The 25,585-nt window shown below is 41.4% G+C and overlaps 1 protein-coding gene across 1 annotated transcript in view; it reads right to left on the bottom strand.

Annotated features, from left to right (window-relative positions):
- Positions 1-25,585, bottom strand: part of LOC146834876 (cytochrome P450 2J2-like) — a 419,165-nt gene that overhangs the window by 46,641 nt on the left and 346,939 nt on the right. Inside the window, exon 8 of the mRNA XM_085602475.1 lies at positions 11,751-11,938. Coding sequence (XP_085458601.1) covers positions 11,751-11,938 — 188 coding nt within the window. The remainder of the gene's footprint in view (positions 1-11,750; positions 11,939-25,585) is intronic.

The following is a 25,585-nucleotide window of genomic DNA, read 5'->3' as shown; positions in this document are numbered from 1 at the left end:
GTCGAGGAACGACACAGAGGACACAGGAGAGTGAAAGGGGGAGATTGAGATGAGGGTAAAAAATGAGTGAAAAACTGAGGAAAGACACAGAAGGAGAGTGAAGGGGAATGCAAATAGCAGGTATGGTTGACGTTTGTAAAATATTAGCTTATCCAGTCTGCTGTACCTTTCAACCGTTTTACCATAACCAATAAGAAAGATACCTGTTCTGCAAAGTAACATGCAACCTATTTTTGAGCACACAATGTTTATGAACACCCAATCACTTATCTGCTTTTTCTAAAACAACATCTTCACCACCATTTTACATACATCTCATTGTACCAACTGAGTTACTCAGCTACAGACATCTTTTGATACTTGGCACACATCGCTTCAGAATGTTTTCAGTATGGATTGTAGGACTGTTGTGGGTTTATTTACGCTTTGGTAGTTATGTATAATTTTGTCCTACTTCTCACCACTGTTGTCAGGTTATGCCTTACATTCTATGTGGTCATGGCATGGCAACAGAATGCTGAGAGGACTTGAGAATACGATGTGCAGGCAGTGGGACTGCAACTGCTGTTTGGACTGGTGTTTTTTTTACCTATGCTCTGTATTAAACTTCTTCATTCCTGGATTGATCTCTGGACTCCTTATTTGGGATTGGTGTCAATCTCTACACTGGCGACGAGTTGACCTGCTTGGGGACAGGACTCCATGACCACCAGTCTCCCCGTAAACGAACCAATTGGATTACTTTATTGGATACTGGTAAATATTTCACTGGCTCTGCTGTGGTGAATGAAAGGTGATTATTTCAACGTTACGAGCCAATTAATTCAACGTGTTTCCAGAGCGAAGATATTGATGCTCAGGTTACGAGGATAAAATTTAGCAACTGTTTTCATATGGGCAAAGCTGATGGAGTGGATCGTGCTCTATTGCGCTGAGAATGGCATGTAAGACACGTCGGGTTTAACTTTGGTATTTCTCCTTACATCACATTTTAAATTGGAGCAAGCGGTTGCCATTTGAAAAAAAATTACTTCTAAAGGTTCTTACCGGGCTCAAGCACTGTGGTATGACGTGCTAGCTTCTTCCCGGCATCTTCGGAATGACAATTGCGTGCTGTGAGCCACCCGGTGACGTTGTAGGATTCTCACGCAATGTGCCGCCATTTTGGATTTTACGAAGCACTTCTATTCTCAGTGCGAGTAATTTTCACTCACGAAGCGGCGTTTTCTACATGGGAATCGGAATTGTGTATCAGTGATACACACACTCTTGCCTGGTGAAAATCGTTCACTCACGGAGCGGCGTTTTCTACATGGACATCGGAATTGTGTATCAGTGATACACACACTCTTGCCTGGTGAAAATTGTCATCGGTTGAGTATCTGTGCTCACAGTTTCAAGTACATTTGTAGGCTTGGGGCTATTTCCTGGCAGACATTTGATTAAGCCCTTACAGTACTATTTATTAATATTTTTTTTTTTGGGGGGTGTTTTTGAGAGTTTTGCTGTGTTTTGATTCGGCTTTCTGTTAGTGATACAGTTTGGAGCAGTTATATTTCAGTACCATTGTTTTGTTGGTGTTTACTTTGGGATGTCATCTTGAAGTTACACCGCTACTGTTCATATTTTACCTGAGAATAATGGCTTCCACGGGGATGTCTCAACCGCCCCAATTCCTAACTGATGTGGGTGATCCTGCTTTGCCTTGGAAGAGGTGGAAACCATTGTTTGATTCTTACCTCTTAGCCATTGGAGGAGAGAAATTTTCAGCTGTACGAAAACAAGCCACGCTCTTACATAACTTGGGAGTAGAGGGTAGGCATGTCTATGACAGTTTAGACGAGATTCCATTAGGGCGTGGAGAGGGTGAACCTGAAAATATATATGACATGACTGTTTTAATGCTGGAAAACCATTTTGGTTCCAAAATTAATGTTGTGTTAGAGCGTCATAAATTCTTCTCCAGGATCCAAGGTAAACAAGAGAAGATTACCAGTTATGTAGCAACACTGAAAACATTGGCTCGCACCTGCGAATTTGAGCAGCTTACGGATTCCCTTATAAGGGATCAAATTGTTAGATGTACTAATGATCCGAAAGTTCAACAAAAATTGTTAGCCAAGAATCCTGATCTTAGAGACACGCTATCTATTGTCGAGGGTATGGAAAATACTAATATGTGGGTAAGGGAGATGAAAGTTGAAAAGAGTTCTGACACTAGTAATGAAGATAAGGCTATTCACGAGATAAAAAGGAGTGAAGTTAGAAGGGATGACTCGAAGAATATGTTGAAAACAAGTCTGAGTGAGAATGATAAGAATGATAAGAGGGTTCCTGGTCCAGAACAACCTCATCCTAGATTTAAGCCTTCTGATTCCGAACATTCAAGTTTCAGACATAATGAGTGGTTTCAAGTGTTTCAGATGTGGGAGTGAAAATCACTCACCTAACAGTCCGAATTGTTTTGCAAGGTCTGTAGTATGCAATAAGTGTGGAAAGAGAGGGCACTATGCACGGGTGTGCCGTAATGGGAGGATTCATCCTGTACAACTAGTTGAGCAGGAAAAACATTTCATTTGTAGTATTAAGCATGATGGTACGGTTGATGGTGATGAGCTAGTGATGCCTGAGTGTGAAGTGTTGATTGGTGGGCAGCAGTTTACTGTTCTTGCGGATTCGGGTTCACATTACACAATGGTTGGAGATGCTAATTGGGATGCGGTTTATGGTTTTGACAAAACTGAATTGTTACCCCCGGACATTAATCCAGTAGGTTATGGGGAGGTTAGAATTGATGTTTTAGGATTTGTCATAAAAACGCTTCAGTTCAAGGATAGGGAGACAATGGGTAAGGTGTATGTGGCTAGGAGGGGAGATAATCTTCTTGGGTGGAGGCACCAGAGGGACATGGGGATCAAGTTGGATCCCAATTCGCCACAAAAGGTTCTGCTTCTGTCTCCCAGTTTGTCGTCGGATGTATGTTCACAGTTTCCGAAAGTTTTTTGTGAACAATTAGGATTGTTGAAAGATTTTCAACACAAAATTATTCTAAAAGACAATGCTCAGCCTTTTGTTAGTAAGGTCAGGAAAGTTCCACACATGCTTATGGAACCTCTGGATGCAGTACTTAAGAAATTACTCGGGGCTGGTGTGATTGAAGAAATTGAGTGCTTTGAATGGTTGGCTCCCATAGTTTTGGCACCTAAGGATGGTGGGAAGGCGATTCGCATGTGTGTGGATTTGCGTGGGTTGAATAAGCATATTTGGATTGACAGACAGCCTCTACCAAATATTACTCAAACTCTTACATTAATCAAAGATGCCAAGTGTTTCAGTGTGATGGACTTATCCTCTGCTTATCATCAGATTTTACTACATCCTGATTCCAGACATTTAACTTCGTTTGTAACGCCTTTGGGAGCTTTTAGATTTATTCGTATGCCCTTTGGATTGGCCTCTGCGGCGGCTTGCTTCCAAAGGGTTATGAATAAAGTTTTAGTTGGGTTGCCTAAGGTATTGATCTTTCAAGATGACATTTTGGTATATGGGAAGGATGTTCAAGATCATGATGAGGGGTTATGGAGAGTGCTTCAGCGGTTGGAGGAAGTTGGTCTGGTGATTAAGAAGGAGAAATGCAAGTTTCGTGTCTCATCGGTGGATTATTTGGGGCACACTATTTCTGCAGATGGAATTAGTCCAAAACTTGATATTGTGGAAAGTATTATGAAAGCTCCTACACCAGCTAGTAAGGACCAGGTTCGTTCGTTCTTGGGTTTAGCTGAATTTTGTTCGAAGTTTATTCCTAACTTTGCTGGTGTTTGTTCTCCTCTTAGAGTTTTGCTTAAAAAGGGTACGTCATTCACGTGGTCAGATGAATGTTCGTCAGCTTTCAGTTCTATTAAGGAGGTCATTAGTCAAATGCCCACTTTGGGACATTTTGACCCAAAGAGAAAAACGATTTTGTCCACTGATGCTAGTATGTTTGGATTGGGGGCAGTGTTGTCTCAAGTGGTGGATGGAGAGTCCAGGATTGTTGCGTTTGCCTCGAGATCACTCAGAGGGGCTGAAGAACGTTATTCAGTGATTGAGAGGGAGGCGTTGGCGGTTTACTGGGCTGTCCGTCACTTTAAATTTTATCTTTGGGGTTTGCCTGTTGTAGTGAGGACTGATCATCGTCCTTTGTGTCAGATTTTCTCATGTAGAGATATAGATAATGTCTCTCCCAGAATCAAGCATTGGATTGAAGGACTGACAGAATTCAATTTTGTTGTTGAATATGTTCCTGGGTCAATGAATGTGGTTGCAGATTGTCTCTCGAGATTACCTTTGGATCAAACGGGTGTGGAGGTAGATAATTCTCGTGTTGGATGGGTACATGAATCAGCTGTTGAGTTGGATGAGTGGTCGCTGGCCTCTCGAAATGATAATGAATTGGACATGTGTAAGAAATTCATTGTTGAAGGGTGGCCGGTTGAAAAGGATTTACCTGAGTGTATGAGGGGTTTTCTCAATGTAAAAGATGATTTGTGTGTTTTCGAGGAGAAGGTGCTGAGGGGGAATCGTGTAATTCCTCCATGTAAACTTAGGGAGAAGGTTATAAACTTAGCCCATGAAGGTCATCTTGGGAGGAATATGACCAAGGCTAGGGTACGAGAATGGTATTGGTGGCCATCTATGGATAGACAGGTAGAAGAGGTTGTGAAAGATTGTTGGGAATGTGCTAACAATGATAAAAGTAAGAAGACTCGTACTGCACCACTTTCACCTGTTGAAGTTCCCATTGAGCCATGGACCAAGTTAGGTTTGGATATTGCGGGTCCATTCGAGTCATTTGGTTATGATGAGCGCTATGTGCTTTTGCTTGTGGATTATACGTCCAAATGGGTTGTTACGAAGTGTGTACCTGTGGTGAATTCCAGAACTGTTGTGGAGTTTCTTTCAGATGAGTTTTCAAGGGAAGGAATTCCCAAACATCTCATTACGGACAATGGAGTTCAGTTTGTCTCCCAAGAGATGAAGGGGTTTTTGAAAGAATTGTCCATTACACATCTTAAAACAGCTTTGTATTTCCCACAAGCAAATGGATTAGCGGAGAGAATGAATAGGATTGTGAAATCTTGTGCCCAGAGAGCTTTACAAACAAGATCTTCGCTGAAGAAAATAATTAGAGAAACGTGGTGGGCTCACCGCAACACTCCTAATAGTGTGACTTCAGTTTCGCCTTTCTCTATTTTGAGAGGAAGGAAGCCACATGACAAATTTAGCCCAGCCTGGTTAAACTTGGATGTGGATGTACGAATGAGTGATCAAGCTGTTTTGATACGAAATCTATATCAGGACAGATATAAAAAAAACTTTGACTCATGGCATTCCTCTCTTCTCAAGGCTTGGGAAGTGGGTGATGAAGTGTTGATCAAAAGGCCTGGTCTCCTGAGGAAAGGTCAATCACGTTTTACTGGTCCATTCACCATTGTGGAGGTCAGGAAGAATGTGGTTGTTTTAGATTCTGGTGAAGTGTGGAGCATGTCATGGCTGGTTGAGTGGACACCCGGTTCTAATTCTGAAATTCAAAGCAATGTTCCTATTGTTCCAGAACCGGATGGTCAACATGGTTGAGATTCAGACCATCTTGGCACAAAGATTATGAAATGTCAAGTTAAGCATGTCTTGGAACATAATGGCCAGTGCAGGTTGAGTTTTAGGCCGGCTGGCACATGGAGTATGTAATGTTTGGTTAGGTATGTTTTTTTTTTATTATTGTTTCATATTTATTGTACATGGGTGTTCTCCTTGTGGGGTTCCCCATTTGTTTGGGAGGAAGATGTGTTGTGGGTTTATTTACGCTTTAGTAGTTATGTATAATTTTGTCCTACTTCTCACCACTGTTGTCAGGTTATGCCTTACATTCTATGTGGTCATGGCATGGCAACAGAATGCTGAGAGGACTTGAGAATACGATGTGCAGGCAGTGGGACTGCAACTGCTGTTTGGACTGGTGTTTTTTTTACCTATGCTCTGTATTAAACTTCTTCATTCCTGGATTGATCTCTGGACTCCTTATTTGGGATTGGTGTCAATCTCTACAAGGACACAGCTATATTTTCTGGGGCAAAAGGTATGCAGAAGACAGGGGTATTGACAAACACCTGGGTTTGCATAATGTTGATATTAAATGGTTTGTACAGAGATGACTAAAGTGGCACCAATTGCTGCCTATGGTTAAAACCATTTTGCATTCCTAACCCCCTGACCTCAGGATTGTGAACTGTGGAGGCAATGACCTAGGCACACTGACTGGAGTAGGAATGGAAATCCTAATGAAGGATACCGTTGCACAAATACAATGTTACTTTACCCTCATACTGTCTTTGTGAACTCTAATGTTTGCCAAAGACAGAAATGGAAGTGGTCAAATCAGTTCTGTCCACAGATTGACAAAGCCAGAAAGCATGTAAATAAAGCTGTTTCTGCATATCTCAGAGACCATAAAATGAGCTGAATCCATTTTGACATACATGACATCCAAAGAAGTGATGGAGCTCACTTCACAAATAAAGGGAATAGAGTGTTTCTGAACAACCTCGAGCTATGCACCCGCACTTACACGTAGCTGCAACAAAGTCATTATGAACACAACGGCTCTTCTTAGAGCCACCCTATACCCCACCATTGAAAGTTGTATATTTTTTAACACATATACTCTTTATATATATTTTCCAGATTCACAAACCAGTCACAAATCTGCAAAAGAAAAAGCACAAATTCAATAAACTACAACACATTTCACTTATCAACTACAACTTTTAATTTGTATATTTTAATATGATTTCTGTCAGTTTTAATGTAATTATGAAGTTCACCCACACTAGCTCTATAATAAAGTTCACAACTGTAAGAGTACCTCTGGAATTGGATAATATTTATTTATTTAGGGCAGATTTGCGACTCCACCGCTACGTTACACTAAGGGGCTGCGCTGAGTGGCGCGATACTCCTACTATGTGAAAAAAAAAAATATTTAACGCCCCCCCCCCCCCCACACTTCTCTGGGCCGATTTCTGCCCGGGGACTAACTATGGGCAATGAACTATGCTGCGCTAGCAGAGGTTGCGGAGGTTTCGGTATCTACGCATTTCATTGAAAAGACGGAATTCATGCAATAATTCTAACTCCTACATAGTGGAGTAAGCTACTGCACCCACAACCCTTTGATAAAGCAACTTTACCTTTACAAACTAAAAAGCATATAACCAATTCACAAAAGTGAACTTTTGAAAATACCAGGCAATGAGAGAGGTGATGATTTTGGGGTCACCCCTAACCTAGGGGAGGGCAAGCAGATGCCTTGAACACAAAGAGCATATCATGCCGAAGGATTTGGTGGTGGTCCCATCCTCCTAGGACAACCCCAAGCAAAGTTGTGGGCAAAAATACAATGCCAACCAAAGGCCCAGCAAAGCATTACGGACGGGATACAAAATTTGAAAGATAGATTTTCCAATAAAGTTGTAGAAAGCCAAAGAACTTGGCTTACCAATTCCAGAAAGGGCTTTTAACCTTGTAAAAAAAGCAAAGCATGTAGTATTAGCAAAACCATTAACAAGTACACATCACAACTCACTGATCAAGAAAAGACCTTGTCATGTAATTTGGATTACACTATCTGTGTGCTCGTAAGTCCCTATAATAGGTGGTATATAGGAAGTAATATTAATCCTATAAAAAATATGATGTTGAGGCATTTGAAGGCAATCACACATGAGGACAAATATTATCTAGGTGCTGGACACTTTGCAGTAGCCCATGACAAGTCTAGTGAGCTTCTTACGTGTTCTGCAATGGACAGAATCAAACCTCAGATAATGGGGGGAGATAGGGAAACTGCACCCAGGAGGTTGGAATCAAGGTACATCATTGAGTTGAATACTAAGATACCAATATGTCTTAATACAGGTGAGGAATTAAATGTTCATTGTGGATAGCCTACACATCATGATGGTTTAGAAGATTAAAAACATGTTGCTGCATGAAATACAAGATAAGATCATGTATAGATTGTAAATGATCTGCTGTTTGACAATTTTACCTGGTTTTTAACTCATAGTTGTGTTATTTCTTTTTTTCTTTTTTCTTTTCTTCTTTTGCTCTTTCTCTCATGGACCTAAGCTTCCTTTTTATAGATTGAATTAGTCTCATCGCTATCATCAAATTTCTTTTTTCTTTCCTCTTTTCGTCTCTATTCTTGGTTTTTGTACTAACAGGCACATGCATCAAAGAAAAAAACTGTTCGCAAACGGGCAGATTCTCAGAATCTGCCCCTTTGCGACCGGTATTTTTGCATTTGGGATTCATCATCCCAAATGCAAAAATCGCAATTTAAGGAATCTCTCAATTGCGATTACTTAAATTGCAATTACATTTAAGGAATCCCAAATTGAGATTCCTTAAATGCAATGCATTAAAGTAAAAAAGAATAGCGATTTCGCTAATAGGGGGAGCAAATTACCATGAAGTTGAACTTCATGGTAATTTGCAAAAACTTTGAAAAATGCACTTTTGTGCATTTTTCAAAGTTTCATGTTGCGCACACACATGCCCTTAGGGCATGTGTGTGTGCAACATATGTGCACAGATCAATTTCAGGGGTGCAATAGGGTGTCATTTTGACACACTTGCACCCTTGAAATTGCATGAGCTATTTGCGAGTACCTACTGGTACTCGCAAATTGCTCATGCAATCTCCAATTCATTCCTATGGGCCTGGAGGACCATAGGAATGAATGGGACGGCATTCCTTAATTGTGACTCGCAATTTGCGAGTCGCAATTAAGGAATGTGTAGGAATCGCTATTTTTTATAGCGATTCCTACATGCATAGGCTTTTGCAATTCCTTAATTGCGATTCCTTAATAATCGCAATTAAGGAATCTCAAAAGCCTACGTTGATGCACGTGCCAGTAAATTACTTAACTCGTTGCGGACAGCTGCAAAATTGGGTGTATTTATAGTCATCAGAAATCAGATATTTGCATCCTGTAGCAACTGTATGAAATTTGGATTTATTTAAAATTAATTTATGTACAATGGTTTGTTCGCATGTTATCATCAGGGGGTAAATAAGAAATAGGCCCACTGGGGCAGAATTTCATTATGGATATGAATTTATTCTATTAGACACAATTATTTTTGGTTTTGATGTGTTTATATAATTGACAATTTAATAAGATGGACTATCCAATAAGACTGATAATCTTCTTCTGCAATTAAGAAATAATTTGCTCCCTGGGGCACCATTGGAAAGCAACTGCCTCATGTATACTATTTCATATATAATTTTTAGACATCCCGGGGGCCTTCACACATTGCATAAAGGTGTGCAACTCAACTGTGATTGTAGGAAAAATTATTTGATATGAATAGGAATATTGTACTGTGTCATACATTCTTAGAATTGTGTTTAGGTCAATGGCAAAATTACACACTCCAAAGATGGCGGGATCAAAGTGGCTGGTTCTGCCAGAATGTATGCCCTATGTCGATGTCTATACTTGGATGACATAAGAATGTAAATGTTTTAACCTATGCTATGGTATGAGGGAGACGGCCCACCCGTGACCACGGTGACTTGATTGCCAAAACGTTGGGTTGCTTTGATCCACTTAAATCCTAAAAAATACTGATAAGCACGCAATTTTGGTGTGCGCATGGTTTCTTTTCTTCACCAGAAAAGCGCTAATGTAAACTCGCCACATTGTAAACAACAGAGTCTATCATTGATTACCTTTTGTCTTGATTTCATGAAATCAATTTTTAAAATCCTGGGTTGAATCTCGTATGTGCAAAATATGCAAAAAGACATTAATAACATGATTATACTAATAGTCACCCATAATGGATAACTACGATTAAAATAAAAATATTTAATCAATTATCTAAGCGTTAAATAGTGCAAATGATGTAGTCATTCCCATGTTGATGATACAATGTCCTAACCATTGCCATGTCGAGCCTACCCCAAATGTGCCCCACTAAACTCAGTATTCCCAGTTACTATAAAAGAAGTGTTGAAAATGTTATAAAAAAACCTTGTGTTAAGTGACAACTAAAAATTAAAAACCTATAACATCCTTAGACTATACAAAGGTATAGAATAATTTACCGATGTAGTTGGAGACCAAATAAACCAGTAATGCCTATTAATTTAATTAATAATACTCATTAATGTTATAGAAAATGTGTATAGATTCATAGATTTAACAAGGAACGCAAAATCAGGATAGGTCATACAAAGCCCTTAAAGGTACTGACGCAATCCAATAAAAGGGGCAATGCACACATGTTAAGTTATAAAAATGGCTTATTACTCCCATTTCTCAAGTCGTTGTGCTCTCCTAGCTAGTAGTAAAATCCAAGTTTGACTAGATTGGAGACAGTTATTATCCAACAGATATGTGACTCAGAGAGAAGTATAAATAAACTTCTCCAGACCTAAAAATAGGCGATTAAAAGAATAAATATATATCAAAAAAAGTTAAAAGCCCCTATGGGGATCCACTCTCTAAGATAAACTATTACCACCAGAATTTAGGATAAACATGTGTGCAAATCTTCCGTGACATTTAGATCTCCTGGGTGCTTAGAGTCCAGCTGCAAGATATACTTAGTTTCTAATTTGCGCAGCTTGGACTCGCGATCACCTCCTCGCCTGCTTGCGGTTACTGCATCAATGACAAAATACTTGAGGCCCTGATTGTCGCTGTTGTGATACTCTTTAAAATGTCTTGCCACAGGGTAGGTTTTATCTTGATTAACTATTGCCCGGAGATGCTTTAGTATGCGTTTATGGACTGCATGTTTTGTACTGCCCACATATTTTAGCCCACAGGGGCATTGCAGTACATAAATTGCAAATTCTGTCTTACAAGTGAGCACTTTACTGATTTGATGTTCTTTCTCACTGAAGGCATCCTTAACATTTTTCATATTGATGCCATGTGTACAAGACTTAAACGTTTTGCATTTAAAGAAACCCCTATTGGTTTGTAACCATGAAGTTTTCTCAATAGTCTCCGGGCTAGTATCGACCAACCGGTCTTTCATGGATGGAGCCTTACTAAAAGTTATAGACGCTTTGCGAGGTAAGGTGAAACCAATGACTGGATCGCTTAAAACAATGGGCCAATTGCAATTGATAATTTTGTATAGCTCTGAATGCTGTTTGTTATATCCAGTAATTATAGATATATAGATATATATATACACATCAACAAAAAATCTACAGTTAGCCCTGCTGGTAGGACCAAACCTCAAGAGACTGCTCTAACTTTGAATAGGGCAGCAAAGGCAAATAGCCATGCCCTGTGCCAAATGTTTGATTGAAAGGTCCCCTGAGCTGGTGCCTGACAGGTTATGTAGGTAGTGGATAATCAGACAATAGTAAAAGTTCACCCATAAAATGGTTCCGTTAAAGGAGTTTCATGGTTACTGTTTAAGACTAAAATTCACTTGTTATGGTTTATTACATCACTAGTAACAGGTTTTGATTTCCAATGGATGGTGTCAATCTGATCAGATGTGTCATGCTTCAGAAGTGTTTGGTGAAGTTGTGTAAATCAAGACATTGCTCTAGACTATCCAGGTATGTCATGTACCCCTCTAACAATGACTTTCAGTAAATATCAATAAAGTGTGTCAGCAAAAACTACATCATACAAAAATGCCCAGATGGAATTTGTTTGAATATGTGTCACCTTTGGCAGATGGAATCCTCTTAGAGTTGTATCTCTGTTAGTATGTCTGGGAACACCAATAGGTATTATATTACTGATACGCTGCACTTCATGAATAACCGCATTGGTGTATGGCATGCTCTTTCTATTTTCCGTCAGTGGTTGTCTACTGTGTCCAATCACATGATCAATCTCTGCTTGGACTTTCTCTGTAAAATAACAAATAATTTACTTTGAATAATTCCATTTTACAAAAGTTACTTACAATACATTTGAACTAACAGTACCTCCTATTTACAAATGTATACATAAAAAGCTTAGTATGCAATAGATAAAGAGAATTACATTCACTGAATTAAAGGAGTGTGGAGATTAGGAAGATAGTGTTGGCAAAACGTTAAAGAAATGGATAAACAAAAACATTTAATCAGTAAGCAAAATAAGAGAAATAAAGGGCAATCTGGTGAAGGAAATCAATATTAGCAGTAACAAAAGTATTACTTAATGATCTGTTGTTTCAGGATAACATTTAGAACCATAAAAGCCCAGAAGGAATCAGAGAGAGAACAAATATGCATATTTTTTTGCATTACGAACTTTGGGCAGTGTGACACACAACAACACTATTTGGATAGGTTTTGAATGGCTTTATTACATCACTAGCCTTTAGAAGCTAAGTGACTAAAACACCTGCACTGTAAACCAATCACTAAAGTAACTGCACTTTTACCATGGAAGTATTTAACAACCAGTTAACAAATTGTGAATTGCAATCGCGATGAACAAAACATTTGCAAATTCAAATTGAGAAGGGTCGCAAAACAGAGGTTTAGCAGGTACTAATTACCATGTCCTCAGCCATGGTACCTTCGCCCTGGAAGCTTGCCATTGTTTCAGCCATCTTGAAAAAGCCCAAACCAGAGTCTTATAGTCCTAGTAACCCACCCCCCAATTTCTCCTCAACCATTCCTTATTGGATGCTGGAAAAAGGCCACTTTTATCATTGCATTTGCCTTGGATTTCAATTCCATACTTTCCTTAATTGATGCACATGGCTCTTATTCTTCTTTATCTCTTCTTGTTTTCCATCCAATTCCTCCCATAATATCTTGCAGATTCGGCTATCCGAATTCGGCATTTTAGGCCCAACTATGAAATCAGTGGGGTCTTATTTACAGAACAGAACCCAAGCAATTAAGATTTAATGCTGCATCCAGACATGTAAGGCAAGGTGTCCCATGAGGCTCTTGTCTGAGCCAAAGTGTGTTTATAATGTTTGATGCTGGACTGCTTGATCAGTTCATATGGTTTCGCCTTTATGATACAAAGCTTATCTTCTTGAATGGTCTGCTTGGCTGTATCAAAGAGACGTTTTAAAATATGCCTTTAAGATGTCGCCTTTTCCATTAATAAAAAACACTGTAAAACGAAACAAGGACAAGACAGAAGTTTTTATCCTAGGCTCTTCCAATAAAGTCACAAACTAGGTGGCCCAAAAAAAATGAGATATCGCATCCACCCTCCCCCGTTCCTGACTTAAAAGCCTGAAGTGTGAGAAAACACGTGTCCCTTAATACATGCAAGCACATGCAGCTGCAGGTGATTTTGTGTCATACTCTCATCTTCAAGAGGGAGTTCATGCTGGTTGACATATGTGATGGTGAAACCTTTGCTGAGCTCCGTTAGCAGTGCATCCACCTTACTTCCCAGCACCTGCATGGCTAACTATTGTCGACGCTGCATTCCTAACTTGGATTTCTTCAATACCTTGGTTTGGCCTCTAACAGTGTAACCTCACTCAAACTCCTCAAAGACACGTGCCCTTCTTCTAAGTAAAGCTGTATCCCATATTCAGAATCCTTCGAGGATTAGGCATGATCATGAAGCATCAACACAAAAATAAACTTAAAGATATTATAGTCACCACCGTTGATTTGCAGTTCGGACTCAAGAAGAAAGGGTCATCAAAAGATATCTGAGAGGTCATCTCACAACTAACGTATCAAGGCATGCTTCATTATTTGACGACCTCCCGGTAGGAGTAATGCTCCGTAGTGGACTCAACCAAGGGGAAAATGCTCTGGAAGTTCTTTTAAATATTGTTTTAGGACAAATACTCAGGACCTGTTTGAAGCAAAACTAGTTCGAAAATACCTAGGGGTGTACTCAAAGGTTTCCTTTATTAATGAGTACTGCTGGTACAATTTAAAAACAGAAAAAATGGTATTTCGTGAAATACAGTGATTCACCTGGCCATCTTGGATCCATAAATTACCGACATGTTTCTACCTATACAACAGCTTAAAAAGGTCTAAGGTCTTCTTCAGGGTATCAGGACTCCCTAGCTGCGGTATCCAATCAAACCATGCAAAAATAAGGAATTATTAATACCTTAACACAAGGGACAAGCATGAGTAGTATGAGTGCTTCTATTTTTTCTCTAACTACTTCCACTAACAAATTAAGAAAAGGGCCAGTCATATGTCTACATTTTTGTGCACCACGTGGTAATCAATGCAAAAGCCAATCCAATTAACACAACAACAATATAGAAATAATTAGACCATCATAAAAAGTAGCATTTTGTTGAAAACATACATCCTATATGTTTACATACGTCCAGGATGCTGGTATTGCTGGTATGTTCATGACGCTGATGGAGTGTTATTCTTGTTTGTTTTTTTATAAACTGTATGGCTCACAGTACAGTGCACAATGGTAGACCTGTTGAGAAATTATGCTACTTGTGTGCGATACATTACACTGTATGGGTACACAATCTCCTTTACTTGCTTAACATTACAATGTATGCATGCACAAGGGTCTCATCTTTGTAAACAGTATGATTCACAGCACAATGTATCATGTTAAACCTGTTGAGAAATCAAGTGATTCATGAGCGTCATGTTACAAATTATGTATTTGCAATGTTGTTAACAAAGTAATTACGGTTTCCTAAGAAATAATTTGTTGGCATCTATACAAGTGCACTACCTGTGGACATTCACATCTGCACCTAGCATTATTTGGGTGGGTATTAAGGTGTCAAGATGGTTTGGGTTACACAGTTGATGTTAATGGCTGTAAACAATTCCCAGTTAGCTGTCCAGCTATTGGTTAGTGAATCATGGGAACTCGGCAGGTCTCACCTTATCTTTGTTCCGTAGAAAACTATTTTAAGTAAGTGTCCTTGTATAAAGAAGGGGCCTCATAAAATCAAAATAGAGCAACTAGGATGCATAGGATTTATATTCAGGTCAGGCATTAAATGTACATGCCCCTCCAAAAGAATGAGGCGTTGTTATAGTTTCTGCTTTAACATTTTTTCTTCTTTTCAAATAATGTTTGTTATTAGTGTGTGACTACGAAGGAGAAGTTCACCAAACTCAGCCACAACTCCTGTTTAATACGACTTAAGTGAGAAGTAGGATGGATGTAGACATCCAGGATGTATGTTTTCTAAAAATAAATGCTACTTCTTGTGATTGTTTAATTATATCTATAATATAGTTGTGTTAATTGGATTAAATGTTTCCATTTATTATCACATGGTGCACACACATTTGGGCATATGGCTTTTCTTAATTTGCCAGTGGAAGTAGTTAGAGAAACAAATGGATTCACTCATACTTATGCTAGTCCCTCATATTTTGAATTGTTCCTTTAGGTTTGAACCAATCCAAATGAGGGACCTGTAGAGTGTTAATAATTACTTATTTTGCATGGTTTGATTGGCTACCACAGCTAGGTAGTCCTGATGCGCTGAAGAAGGCCTCAGACCCTTTCAGGCTATTGTATAGGTTGAAACATGTTGGTAATTTATGGATTCAAGATGTCCAGATGAATCGTGTATTTCAATGAATGATCATTTTTTGTGTTTTTAAGCAATACATGGGGTACTCACTTATAAAGGAAACCTTTGACTATACCCTTAGGTATTTCAACAAGTTTTGCTTCAAACAAGACCTGAGTAATTGTTCTGAAACAAGATTAATAAGAACTTCCAGGGCATTTTTCCCCTCTGATGTGTATGCTGGGATTACATTGCTCCTACTCCAATGTGAGAGGTCGTGAAATGATGAAGCATGCCTTGATACGTTAAGGGTGAGACGACCTCTAACATATCTTTTGATAACCCTTTCTTCTTAAGTCTGAATTTCAAATCAACAGTAGTCACTATAAATTATTTGAGTATTTTATGTGTTGATCTTTTAGCTAGGAGTACATACTTGAAGATTCACCTCCAGTACTCTCTTATGGGGATCGATCGGATGATCATGAAGCAGCCTGTGCTTGGTGTCCTCACTCTATGCCAGATGGTTTCTGTAGAATGCTGTCTTGGTGCAGCACTGTGCTGTCAGTTTCAGAAGTTTGTGCCTCATTGGTTAGTGGTTGGTGTTCCTCCACTCAGTGTAATTTTTTTTCTGCAAAGCCTTTCCTTACTCTTAGTAATCTTCTGTCTGCCTTGGCACATCATCTACGGGAGAAGGAATTTGTTATGGTTAGACCGAAGGGGGTTCTTTGTTGGGGAGCAAGGGCTACTGACACTGACATCCTAGTGGGGCTGCATGTGACTGTCTCAGGAACAAGTGTTGTTTCTATTGCTTCCTTTAGCAGTGTGGGTAGTAGCTGAGTAGACCGGTCCCTCCAGTACAGATGCCTCCTGTTTTCTGGCAGATTACTCTTTTGTCTAGGAGTAAAAGTCATTCCACATTTTAAGGATTTCATCAATGTTGTAGGTGGTCACTCTGATGACATCGATCAACTACTGGATGCTTTCCCATATGTGAAACTTCATGAGCTCAGACACGAGTGAGGATGTCTCAAAACATTTTTTTTTGCTGTTCACGCATTCTGCTACCAAGATCTCCAACTCATTGCACAAAATTCTCTATTTAAAGCTCTCGACTGGCCATGTATGCTCTCCTCTGCAGCTGAATGTACCTCCGCCCCTTTCTTGAGCTCTCCTCTGCCCTATACTGTAGAAGGTGTGACTCATTTCTTGATTGTAAGGTCTCAAAGAGGTGCAGATGCAATAGTCGCTACTTTGTAAACGTAATGATTTACTATTAAAGGACCAGTAATCTGTATTATGATTTTTAACTAATCACACATTTTAGATGAACATGGTATGTGTCTGTGTTATAAGGGAGTCTCACCATCTTCATCAGCGGAGAAACATTGTGTCAGCCAGATACAGGGGATATACAAAGAGGACATGGACAATAGGGAAACCAATAACACATTAGAGAAGACTCTGACAAGGCAATCATTATCACGGAATAGTACCGCCACAAAAGAGACTGACCCGCCTTTTTATATTTCTGTAATTCATCAATGGGTTCCATCACCTGACACTTTCTGGATGGCTTAAAGATAGCAATACCTTTTAAAACTAAGACACAATGGGTGCAAGAACAATTTACTAGGAACAATATACCGAAATTACTGTTAGTTTAGCAAGAGAGGCTAAGTATTCCTACAATAAAGCTACATAATGTGTTTTACAATGGCAATATGATACTCCAGTGGCAGGCCACCTAAGAATCTGATGCACAGAAGATTTTCAAACCCACAATTTTTGGTGGCCTCAGCTCCATGATGCAGTTTATCGATATGTATCTACTTGTAACATCTGTCAGCAAGTCATCAGCAGCCATAATAGACCCAAGTATACCAAAAGCAATAGATGGAATGCTTGAAATATTCTCAGCCACTGGTAAATTCTCTGAAGCCATAATATACCTACAGGATTGTTAGAACCTTTGCCTACACCTCCACGGTCATGGAATATTACATCAAGGGTTTGCATTGTTCATTTACAGCTTCTCATTCATTCTCACTTTTAAGGGTAGTAGTGGATTCATTCACCAATTTAGTGCATTTTATACATTCACCCACACTCCCAATGTTTCAAGAACTGTCAAAACACTTCATGATGTAGATAGATTTACATAGGCTGCCTAGTATCATTATTTCAGATCGAGACTCTCATGTCACATGGAAATTCTGGACAATTGTAATTTCCGGTTTAGGTATCAAAGACAACATCTCCACCAGCTACAAACTGCTGGACAGACAGAGAGTGAATCAAATGTCTAAACAATATCCTAGGTATTTTATCACCTAATATCAAGACAATTGGGTCTGTGGATTCCGTAGGTTAAATTAATGTACCATAACTTCTTGCACTATTCTGCAAAGAAGTCCCAATTTTTGTACTTATAGATTCCATGAACAAATGCTTCCTTTACAATTACCCAAAGTATCAGTTCCCTTGGACAATGCTTTAATCCAGACCATAAGACATATCTATAGAGACACTTAATTATTGCCAAAAAGAAAAGGCAACTTACAAAAAGTTTGCAGATGCACATTGTTCACCTGCCCCTTGTTATAAACAAGGAGATTCTGTATGGTTATCCAAATGGTTCCTTTGCTTGCCTGGATATAATGGAAAGCTCAAGCTCCGTTTTGTAGGTCCTTTCCCCATTTCCAAGGTGATGAATCCAGTAACTCTACACAATCAGCTACCCTCCAATTAGCATATGAACCCTGTTTTACATGTTCCCTAATTAAAACCAATGTTCAATATTCCATTACTCACAATCAATCAATCAATCAATCACGAAATTTGTATTGCGCACTACTCACCCGGAAGGGTCTCAAGGCGCATGAGGGAGGGGGTCTGCTACTGCTCGAACAGCCAGGTCTTGAGCTGTCTCCTGAAGGCGAGGTGGTCCGGGGTCAGTCGCAGGTGGACGGGCAGGGAGTTCCATGTCTTAGCCGCCAGGTAGGAGAAGGATCTTCCTCCGGCGGTGGTTCTCTGGATGCGAGGGACGACGGCGAGGGCGAGGTTTGCGGATCGTAGCTGGCGGGTGGGCGTGTAGAAGGTCAGGCGGTCGTTGAGGTATCTTGGGCCAAGGTCGTGGAGGGATTTGTGTGCGTGGGTGAGGAGTCTGAACGTGATCCTCTTGTTGACGGGGAGCCAGTGCAGGTCCCTCAGATGGCTCGAGATGTGGCTGCGTCGGGCGACGTCCAGGATGAGTCGGGCGGAGGCATTCTGGATACGTTGAAGTCTTTTCTGAAGCTTGGCTGTTGTACCGGCGTAGAGGGTGTTTCCGTAGTCTAGTCTGCTGGTGACGAGGGCCTGGGTGACTGTCTTCCTGGTCTCGGTCGGGATCCAGCGGAAGATCTTACGGAGCATGCAAATGTTGTGGAAGCAGGCTGAGGATACGGCGTTGACTTGTCTGGTCATAGATAGGGAGGAGTCCAGGATGACGCCCAAGTTGCGTGCGTGGTCCGTAGGCTTGGGTGCGGTGCCTAGGGCCGGGGGCCACCAGGAGTCGTCCCATGCGGAGGGCGATGGTCCCAGGATGAGGACTTCTGTCTTGTCCGTGTTCAATTTCAGGCGGCTGATGTCCATCCATTTGGCGACGTCTTTCATCCCTTCGTGTAGGCTGGTTTTGGCGGTGTCGGGGTCTCTGGTGAGGGAGAGGATCAGCTGGGTGTCATCGGCGTAGGAGATGATGTTGAGGTTGTGTTGGCGTGCGATGGCAGCGAGGGGTTTCATGTAGATGTTGAAGAGAGTGGGGCTGAGCGATGATCCTTGCGGGACGCCGCAGATGACTCCGGTGGCCTCAGAGAGGAAAGGAGGGAGGCGTACTCTCTGTGTTCTGCCGGAGAGGTATGAGGTGATCCATTCCAGGGCCGTCCCTTGGATGCCAGTGTCGTTGAGGCGTTGGACTAGGGTGCGGTGGCAGACAGTGTCAAATGCTGCGGAGAGGTCTAGGAGGATGAGTGCCGCTGTTTCACCGTTGTCCAGCAGGGCTCGGATGTCGTCGGTGGCTGCGATGAGGGCGGTCTCGGTGCTGTGGTTGGCTCTGAATCCGGACTGTGATGGGTCGAGGGATCCGTTCGACTCGAGGAAGGCGGCCAGTTGCTTGTTGACTACCTTCTCGATGACTTTGGCGGGGAAGGAGCGAGATGGGGCGGAAGTTCTTGAGGTCGGTCGGGTCCGCTGTTGGTTTCTTCAGCAGAGCGCTGAGCTCGGCTTGCTTCCAGCTTTCCGGGAAGGTGGCTGTGTCGAAGGAGGTGTTGATGATGTCTCGGAGGTGGGGTGCGATGGTAGAGGCGGCCTTGTTGAAGACATGGTGGGGGCACGGGTCTGTCGGCGATCCGGAGTGGATGGTGTTCATCATGCGTGTTGTGTCTTCGGGGGTCACCTTGGTCCATGTCTGGAGGATGGCGGCGGGGTGCGTAGGTTCGACCGATGGGTGCGGGGGTGAAACGCCGAAGCTGTTGTGGATGTTGGCGATCTTGCAGTGGAAGTACGAGGCGAGGGAGTCGCAGAGCTCCTGTGAGGGAGTGATGTCCTCGTGCACGTCCTGTAGTCCAATGAGAAGATACACAATAAGAAGTGAAAGCAATTTTTGACTCCAGGATAAACTGAGGTCAAGTGCAATATCTGATTGACTGGAAAGGATATTGAACAGCTGACAGTTCATGGAACCTGCATTATGAGTAAATGTTCCATGGCTCATCAAGAAATTCAATCGATGCTTTCCTACCAAGCCAGGGTGTTTTTTTAGAGTGATGGGTACAGTCGGGGTTCCATCACTGTCTTCATCATTGGTGAAACCTAGATACAGACAATATGTAAAAAGGATATAGAAACTATGGAAATGGATACCACATTTCAAAAGATATTGAAAAGTGCCAACAGAGGGTTACAGTCCTTTTAATGCCATCATTTTACCTGTAGCTAACCTAGAGTAAGTAGCCTTCCTCAGTCCAAGTTGGCTGGCAGGTAGCACTTCCAGGTTAAGGTGTAAAGGGAACAAATTACACTGTGTAACCCAGAACTCTTTGCTTGGCAATCGTCCTTTTTGTTTGGTTTCTCTGCTGTCCTACTATTATGCACCCAGCTACCCAACTGTATGCACCTTTTATTATTTTGTCATTCCCTTTGGTGTCTACCTGCTTGTCTTTCAACCACACTCCAGCAACCTGCTTCTACCAATCCTGCTTACAAGTAATTAGAGTGCTCTACTCATCATCTCCTCAAAGTCCATTACAGAAGTTTACTTACACAGTGAGTGACAACTCACCAACAGGTGTGGCAGCACAATATAATATATACTGTGGTTCTCCTGATATATCTGCATTTATTATCTACTCTCTCTCACCATAGGTGGTGGACAAGCACTGAGAAAGTGGTGGTTCCTCTGAAGTCCGCAAGGCTGCTCCAGTGTTTTCCCCTTCCCACTTCCAAGTGTTTTGCAGAGTGTTTGTTTATAATAAAGTACTTGGACAAAGGCACAAGGGAGGCACAGGTTTGAGTCAGCCTCTATATAACACATTTGAATTTAAAACTCAGTGTTTGTGATTATTTAAGATTAAAAAATACAGAATTGCAAATGTGTGTGTTTGTACATAGGAGCATGCTGTTCCTCAAGGGTTAGATTGGTAAGAAAAAAGAGATTAATAAGAGAATGCATACCAAGGGTACAGTAATACCCATCACCTCCAACCAGTAAGGTGGGTCCTAAGGGGAATTCCCTATTTCGGAACTAGGGCCCTCACACACCCAGCAGGCTAGGTGTCATGCTTCATCATTGGGCCTGCTCCTCGTTGGGTTGGCGCTGCAATCCCCAACGGGCTCCCAATGAGGGGCTCTTTGGCGGAGATCTTTTGTTCCTTGCCAATTAGTGAGGTGTGAGTGAGGGGCCTAGAAAGTGTAGGTGTGTGTGAAGGGTGAAAGTTAAAACAGGTTAGGTAACCAATATAATTTTATTTAACTCTGGTTCCTACCTGATTAAAAAGAAAAAGGAGAGGCGGTTTTGTCTGACATAATGCATCAGAACAAAATGGCACTCTACTCCAATGGGTCAACATGTTTCTTGCCTTGACAGCCCTAACGGGTCTATGGCAATTCATCAGGACCAATCGTATAATGTGAGACTACCTACACACCGTGGTAAATGTGAAAAAACTACCTACCACTTAATGTATTGCTGCAGGTTGAATACCCTTAGGTGTGTTCTGAAAGAGAAAGGGTTACAGCATATACATAAGCTGCGGGGTATACTGGCATTCAATATCTCTCTCTTAATGATAGTTGCTTAAACGAAAGTAAACCCTTTATTTCAAAGGGAAAAGTTCCCCTTGACATTATTTTTATTAAAAAAATATATATAAATATATATATTCAGTGACCTAGTCGCCAAATAAGCAACTAGAGAGAAAAATTAATATTAGAAACATTGCTCTATTCAAGGAACATGGACTCACCAACTTAAACTCTAAAGTCACGCCACAACAGTATCCGGCGGGCTAGGACACCAACGGGTTCAGCATCCTGGAAAATGTGTATACGTGGAAAGATAAAACAACCACATAACCAAAATCATAATCATCATTCCATGCGCTAGTCAAAAAGGGTGGTAACGTCTGTCCCGCAAAATGGCAGAATTATTAAAGCCCCCCAGATGGGAATGTTGTAGAATGCAAGGAACAGCGTGCATTGACACTAGATGAGATGCTTCACAATTTATTACATACTGTAACAAGTCCTCGTGAAGATCATAGTACCTGCAAATCTAAACAGGGGGGGGTTGTAGGCAACCTGATTAAAAATAAGAGAACGTGCGTCCCTAAAATTGCAAGAGCGCGTGTCAGTGTTAATGTCTAAATAAAGGTAAACACAAAGGTAGAAACACCGCCTCGTGAATTGCGGGTAAGAGCCCAAGCGAAGGACCCACGACCGGGTCTCCTCGCATTGTCGTAAAAGAAAACAGACTCAGAGGTGGATAACAATCAAAAGGGCACCCTGCTTACCCAAGAAGGTGGTGTTGAAGAACTTAAGACCCACCCATTCCCGTCGGGACCGGGTGATGTCCCGGGTGCGTGTTTCTCTACAAGATATACAGACCCCAATGAGTGCGGTAACCCGGAAGTGACGTCACATGCGTCACTCGCGTCTAGAGCGGTAACATCTAGAACGCTAACCTATCTAATAGAGGAAAGGGTACTAGAATTGGATATCCAAGTCAGCGGCCATATCGAAATGTGGATAACGAAGCCGTAGGTCTATTAATGAGTCCCCTGGGGTTGCTGAGTAAATTCCCAGCTTATTCTAAACAGTGGGAATCCATATTACATCATATGTCATGTTCTAATAGGGGGTGTTCCTGAAGTATAAGCAATCATGAGGGAGAAGGGGTTTCCAATTTGATGGCATATAGTAGGGCATGGTGAGCATGAATATCCACCTAATAGAGCAATGTTCGCGGATGCATAAAACCGTTGTTAATGCAATGTACAAGTAATCAACTGCATAACGACGATTCCAATACAAGGGCTAAAAAAAGGTAAAGACAGGAGAGGCCATTCGCATCACTGATAACCACTGTTTAGATAACTGTTCAAATTGGAAACCCCTTCTCCCTCATGATTGCTTATACTTCAGGAACACCCCCTATTAGAACATGACATATGATGTAATATGGATTCCCACTGTTTAGAATAAGCTGGGAATTTACTCAGCAACCCCAGGGGACTCATTAATAGACCTACGGCTTCGTTATCCACATTTCGATATGGCCGCTGACTTGGATATCCAATTCTAGTACCCTTTCCTCTATTAGATAGGTTAGCGTTCTAGATGTTACCGCTCTAGACGCGAGTGACGCATGTGACGTCACTTCCGGGTTACCGCACTCATTGGGGTCTGTATATCTTGTAGAGAAACACGCACCCGGGACATCACCCGGTCCCGACGGGAATGTGTAGGTCTTAAGTTCTTCAACACCACCTTCTTGGGTAAGTAGGGTGCCCTTTTGATTGTTATCCACCTCTGAGTCTGTTTTCTTTTACGACAATGCGAGGAGACCCGGTCGTGGGTCCTTCGCTTGGGCTCTTACCCGCAATTCACGAGGCGGTGTTTCTACCTTTGTGTTTACCTTTATTTAGACATTAACACTGACACGCGCTCTTGCAATTTTAGGGACGCACGTTCTCTTATTTTTAATCAGGTTGCCTACAACCCCCCCCTGTTTAGATTTGCAGGTACTATGATCTTCACGAGGACTTGTTACAGTATGTAATAAATTGTGAAGCATCTCATCTAGTGTCAATGCACGCTGTTCCTTGCATTCTACAACATTCCCATCTGGGGGGCTTTAATAATTCTGCCATTTTGTTGGACAGACGTTACCACCCATTTTGACTAGCGCATGGAATGATGATTATGATTTTGGTTATGTGGTTGTTTTATTTTTCCACGTATACACATTTTCCAGGATGCTGAACCCGTTGGTGTCCTAGCCCGCCGGATACTGTTGTGGCGTGACTTTAGAGTTTAAGTTGGTGAGTCCATGTTCCTTGAATAGAGCAATGTTTCTAATATTAATTTTTCTCTCTAGTTGCTTATTTGGCGACTAGGTCACTGAATATATATATTTATATATATTTTTTTAATAAAAATAATGTCAAGGGGAACTTTTCCCTTTGAAATAAAGGGTTTACTTTCGTTTAAGCAACTATCATTAAGAGAGAGATATTGAATGCCAGTATACCCCGCAGCTTATGTATATGCTGTAACCCTTTCTCTTTCAGAACACACCTAAGGGTATTCAACCTGCAGCAATACATTAAGTGGTAGGTAGTTTTTTCACATTTACCACGGTGTGTAGGTAGTCTCACATTATACGATTGGTCCTGATGAATTGCCATAGACCCGTTAGGGCTGTCAAGGCAAGAAACATGTTGACCCATTGGAGTAGAGTGCCATTTTGTTCTGATGCATTATGTCAGACAAAACCGCCTCTCCTTTTTCTTTTTAATCAGGTAGGAACCAGAGTTAAATAAAATTATATTGGTTACCTAACCTGTTTTAACTTTCACCCTTCACACACACCTACACTTTCTAGGCCCCTCACTCACACCTCACTAATTGGCAAGGAACAAAAGATCTCCGCCAAAGAGCCCCTCATTGGGAGCCCGTTGGGGATTGCAGCGCCAACCCAACGAGGAGCAGGCCCAATGATGAAGCATGACACCTAGCCTGCTGGGTGTGTGAGGGCCCTAGTTCCGAAATAGGGAATTCCCCTTAGGACCCACCTTACTGGTTGGAGGTGATGGGTATTACTGTACCCTTGGTATGCATTCTCTTATTAATCTCTTTTTTCTTACCAATCTAACCCTTGAGGAACAGCATACTCCTTTTTGTGAATTATAGCTTGGGCACTGTATGCTGGACCTCTCCAAAAGCCCTTAATCCCCCCCTTTGTTAATGATATTAAGCACGGGTCACCCCCGTGGGATTCTCCCTACAGGTTACCAGAGACGCAAATGGCGTCTTCTGGCCCATATTTTACTGGAAGGTTATCAGTGATGCGAATGGCCTCTCCTGTCTTTACCTTTTTTTAGCCCTTGTATTGGAATCGTCGTTATGCAGTTGATTACTTGTACATTGCATTAACAACGGTTTTATGCATCCGCGAACATTGCTCTATTAGGTGGATATTCATGCTCACCATGCCCTACTATATGCCATCAAATTGGTAACCCCTTCTCCCTCATGATTGCTTATACTTCAGGAACACCCCCTATTAGAACATGACATATGATGTAATATGGATTCCCACTGTTTAGAATAAGCTGGGAATTTACTCAGCAACCCCAGGGGACTCATTAATAGACCTACGGCTTCGTTATCCACATTTCGATATGGCCGCTGACTTGGATATCCAATTCTAGTACCCTTTCCTCTATTAGATAGGTTAGCGTTCTAGATGTTACCGCTCTAGACGCGAGTGACGCATGTGACGTCACTTCCGGGTTACCGCACTCAT

The sequence above is a fragment of the Triturus cristatus genome, chromosome 4_2 (genome assembly GCF_964204655.1).
Source record: "Triturus cristatus chromosome 4_2, aTriCri1.1, whole genome shotgun sequence".
NCBI lineage: Eukaryota > Metazoa > Chordata > Amphibia > Caudata > Salamandridae > Triturus > Triturus cristatus.
The sequence above is the reverse complement of the archived record's forward strand: the minus strand, read 5'-3'. Positions and strand labels throughout refer to the sequence as shown.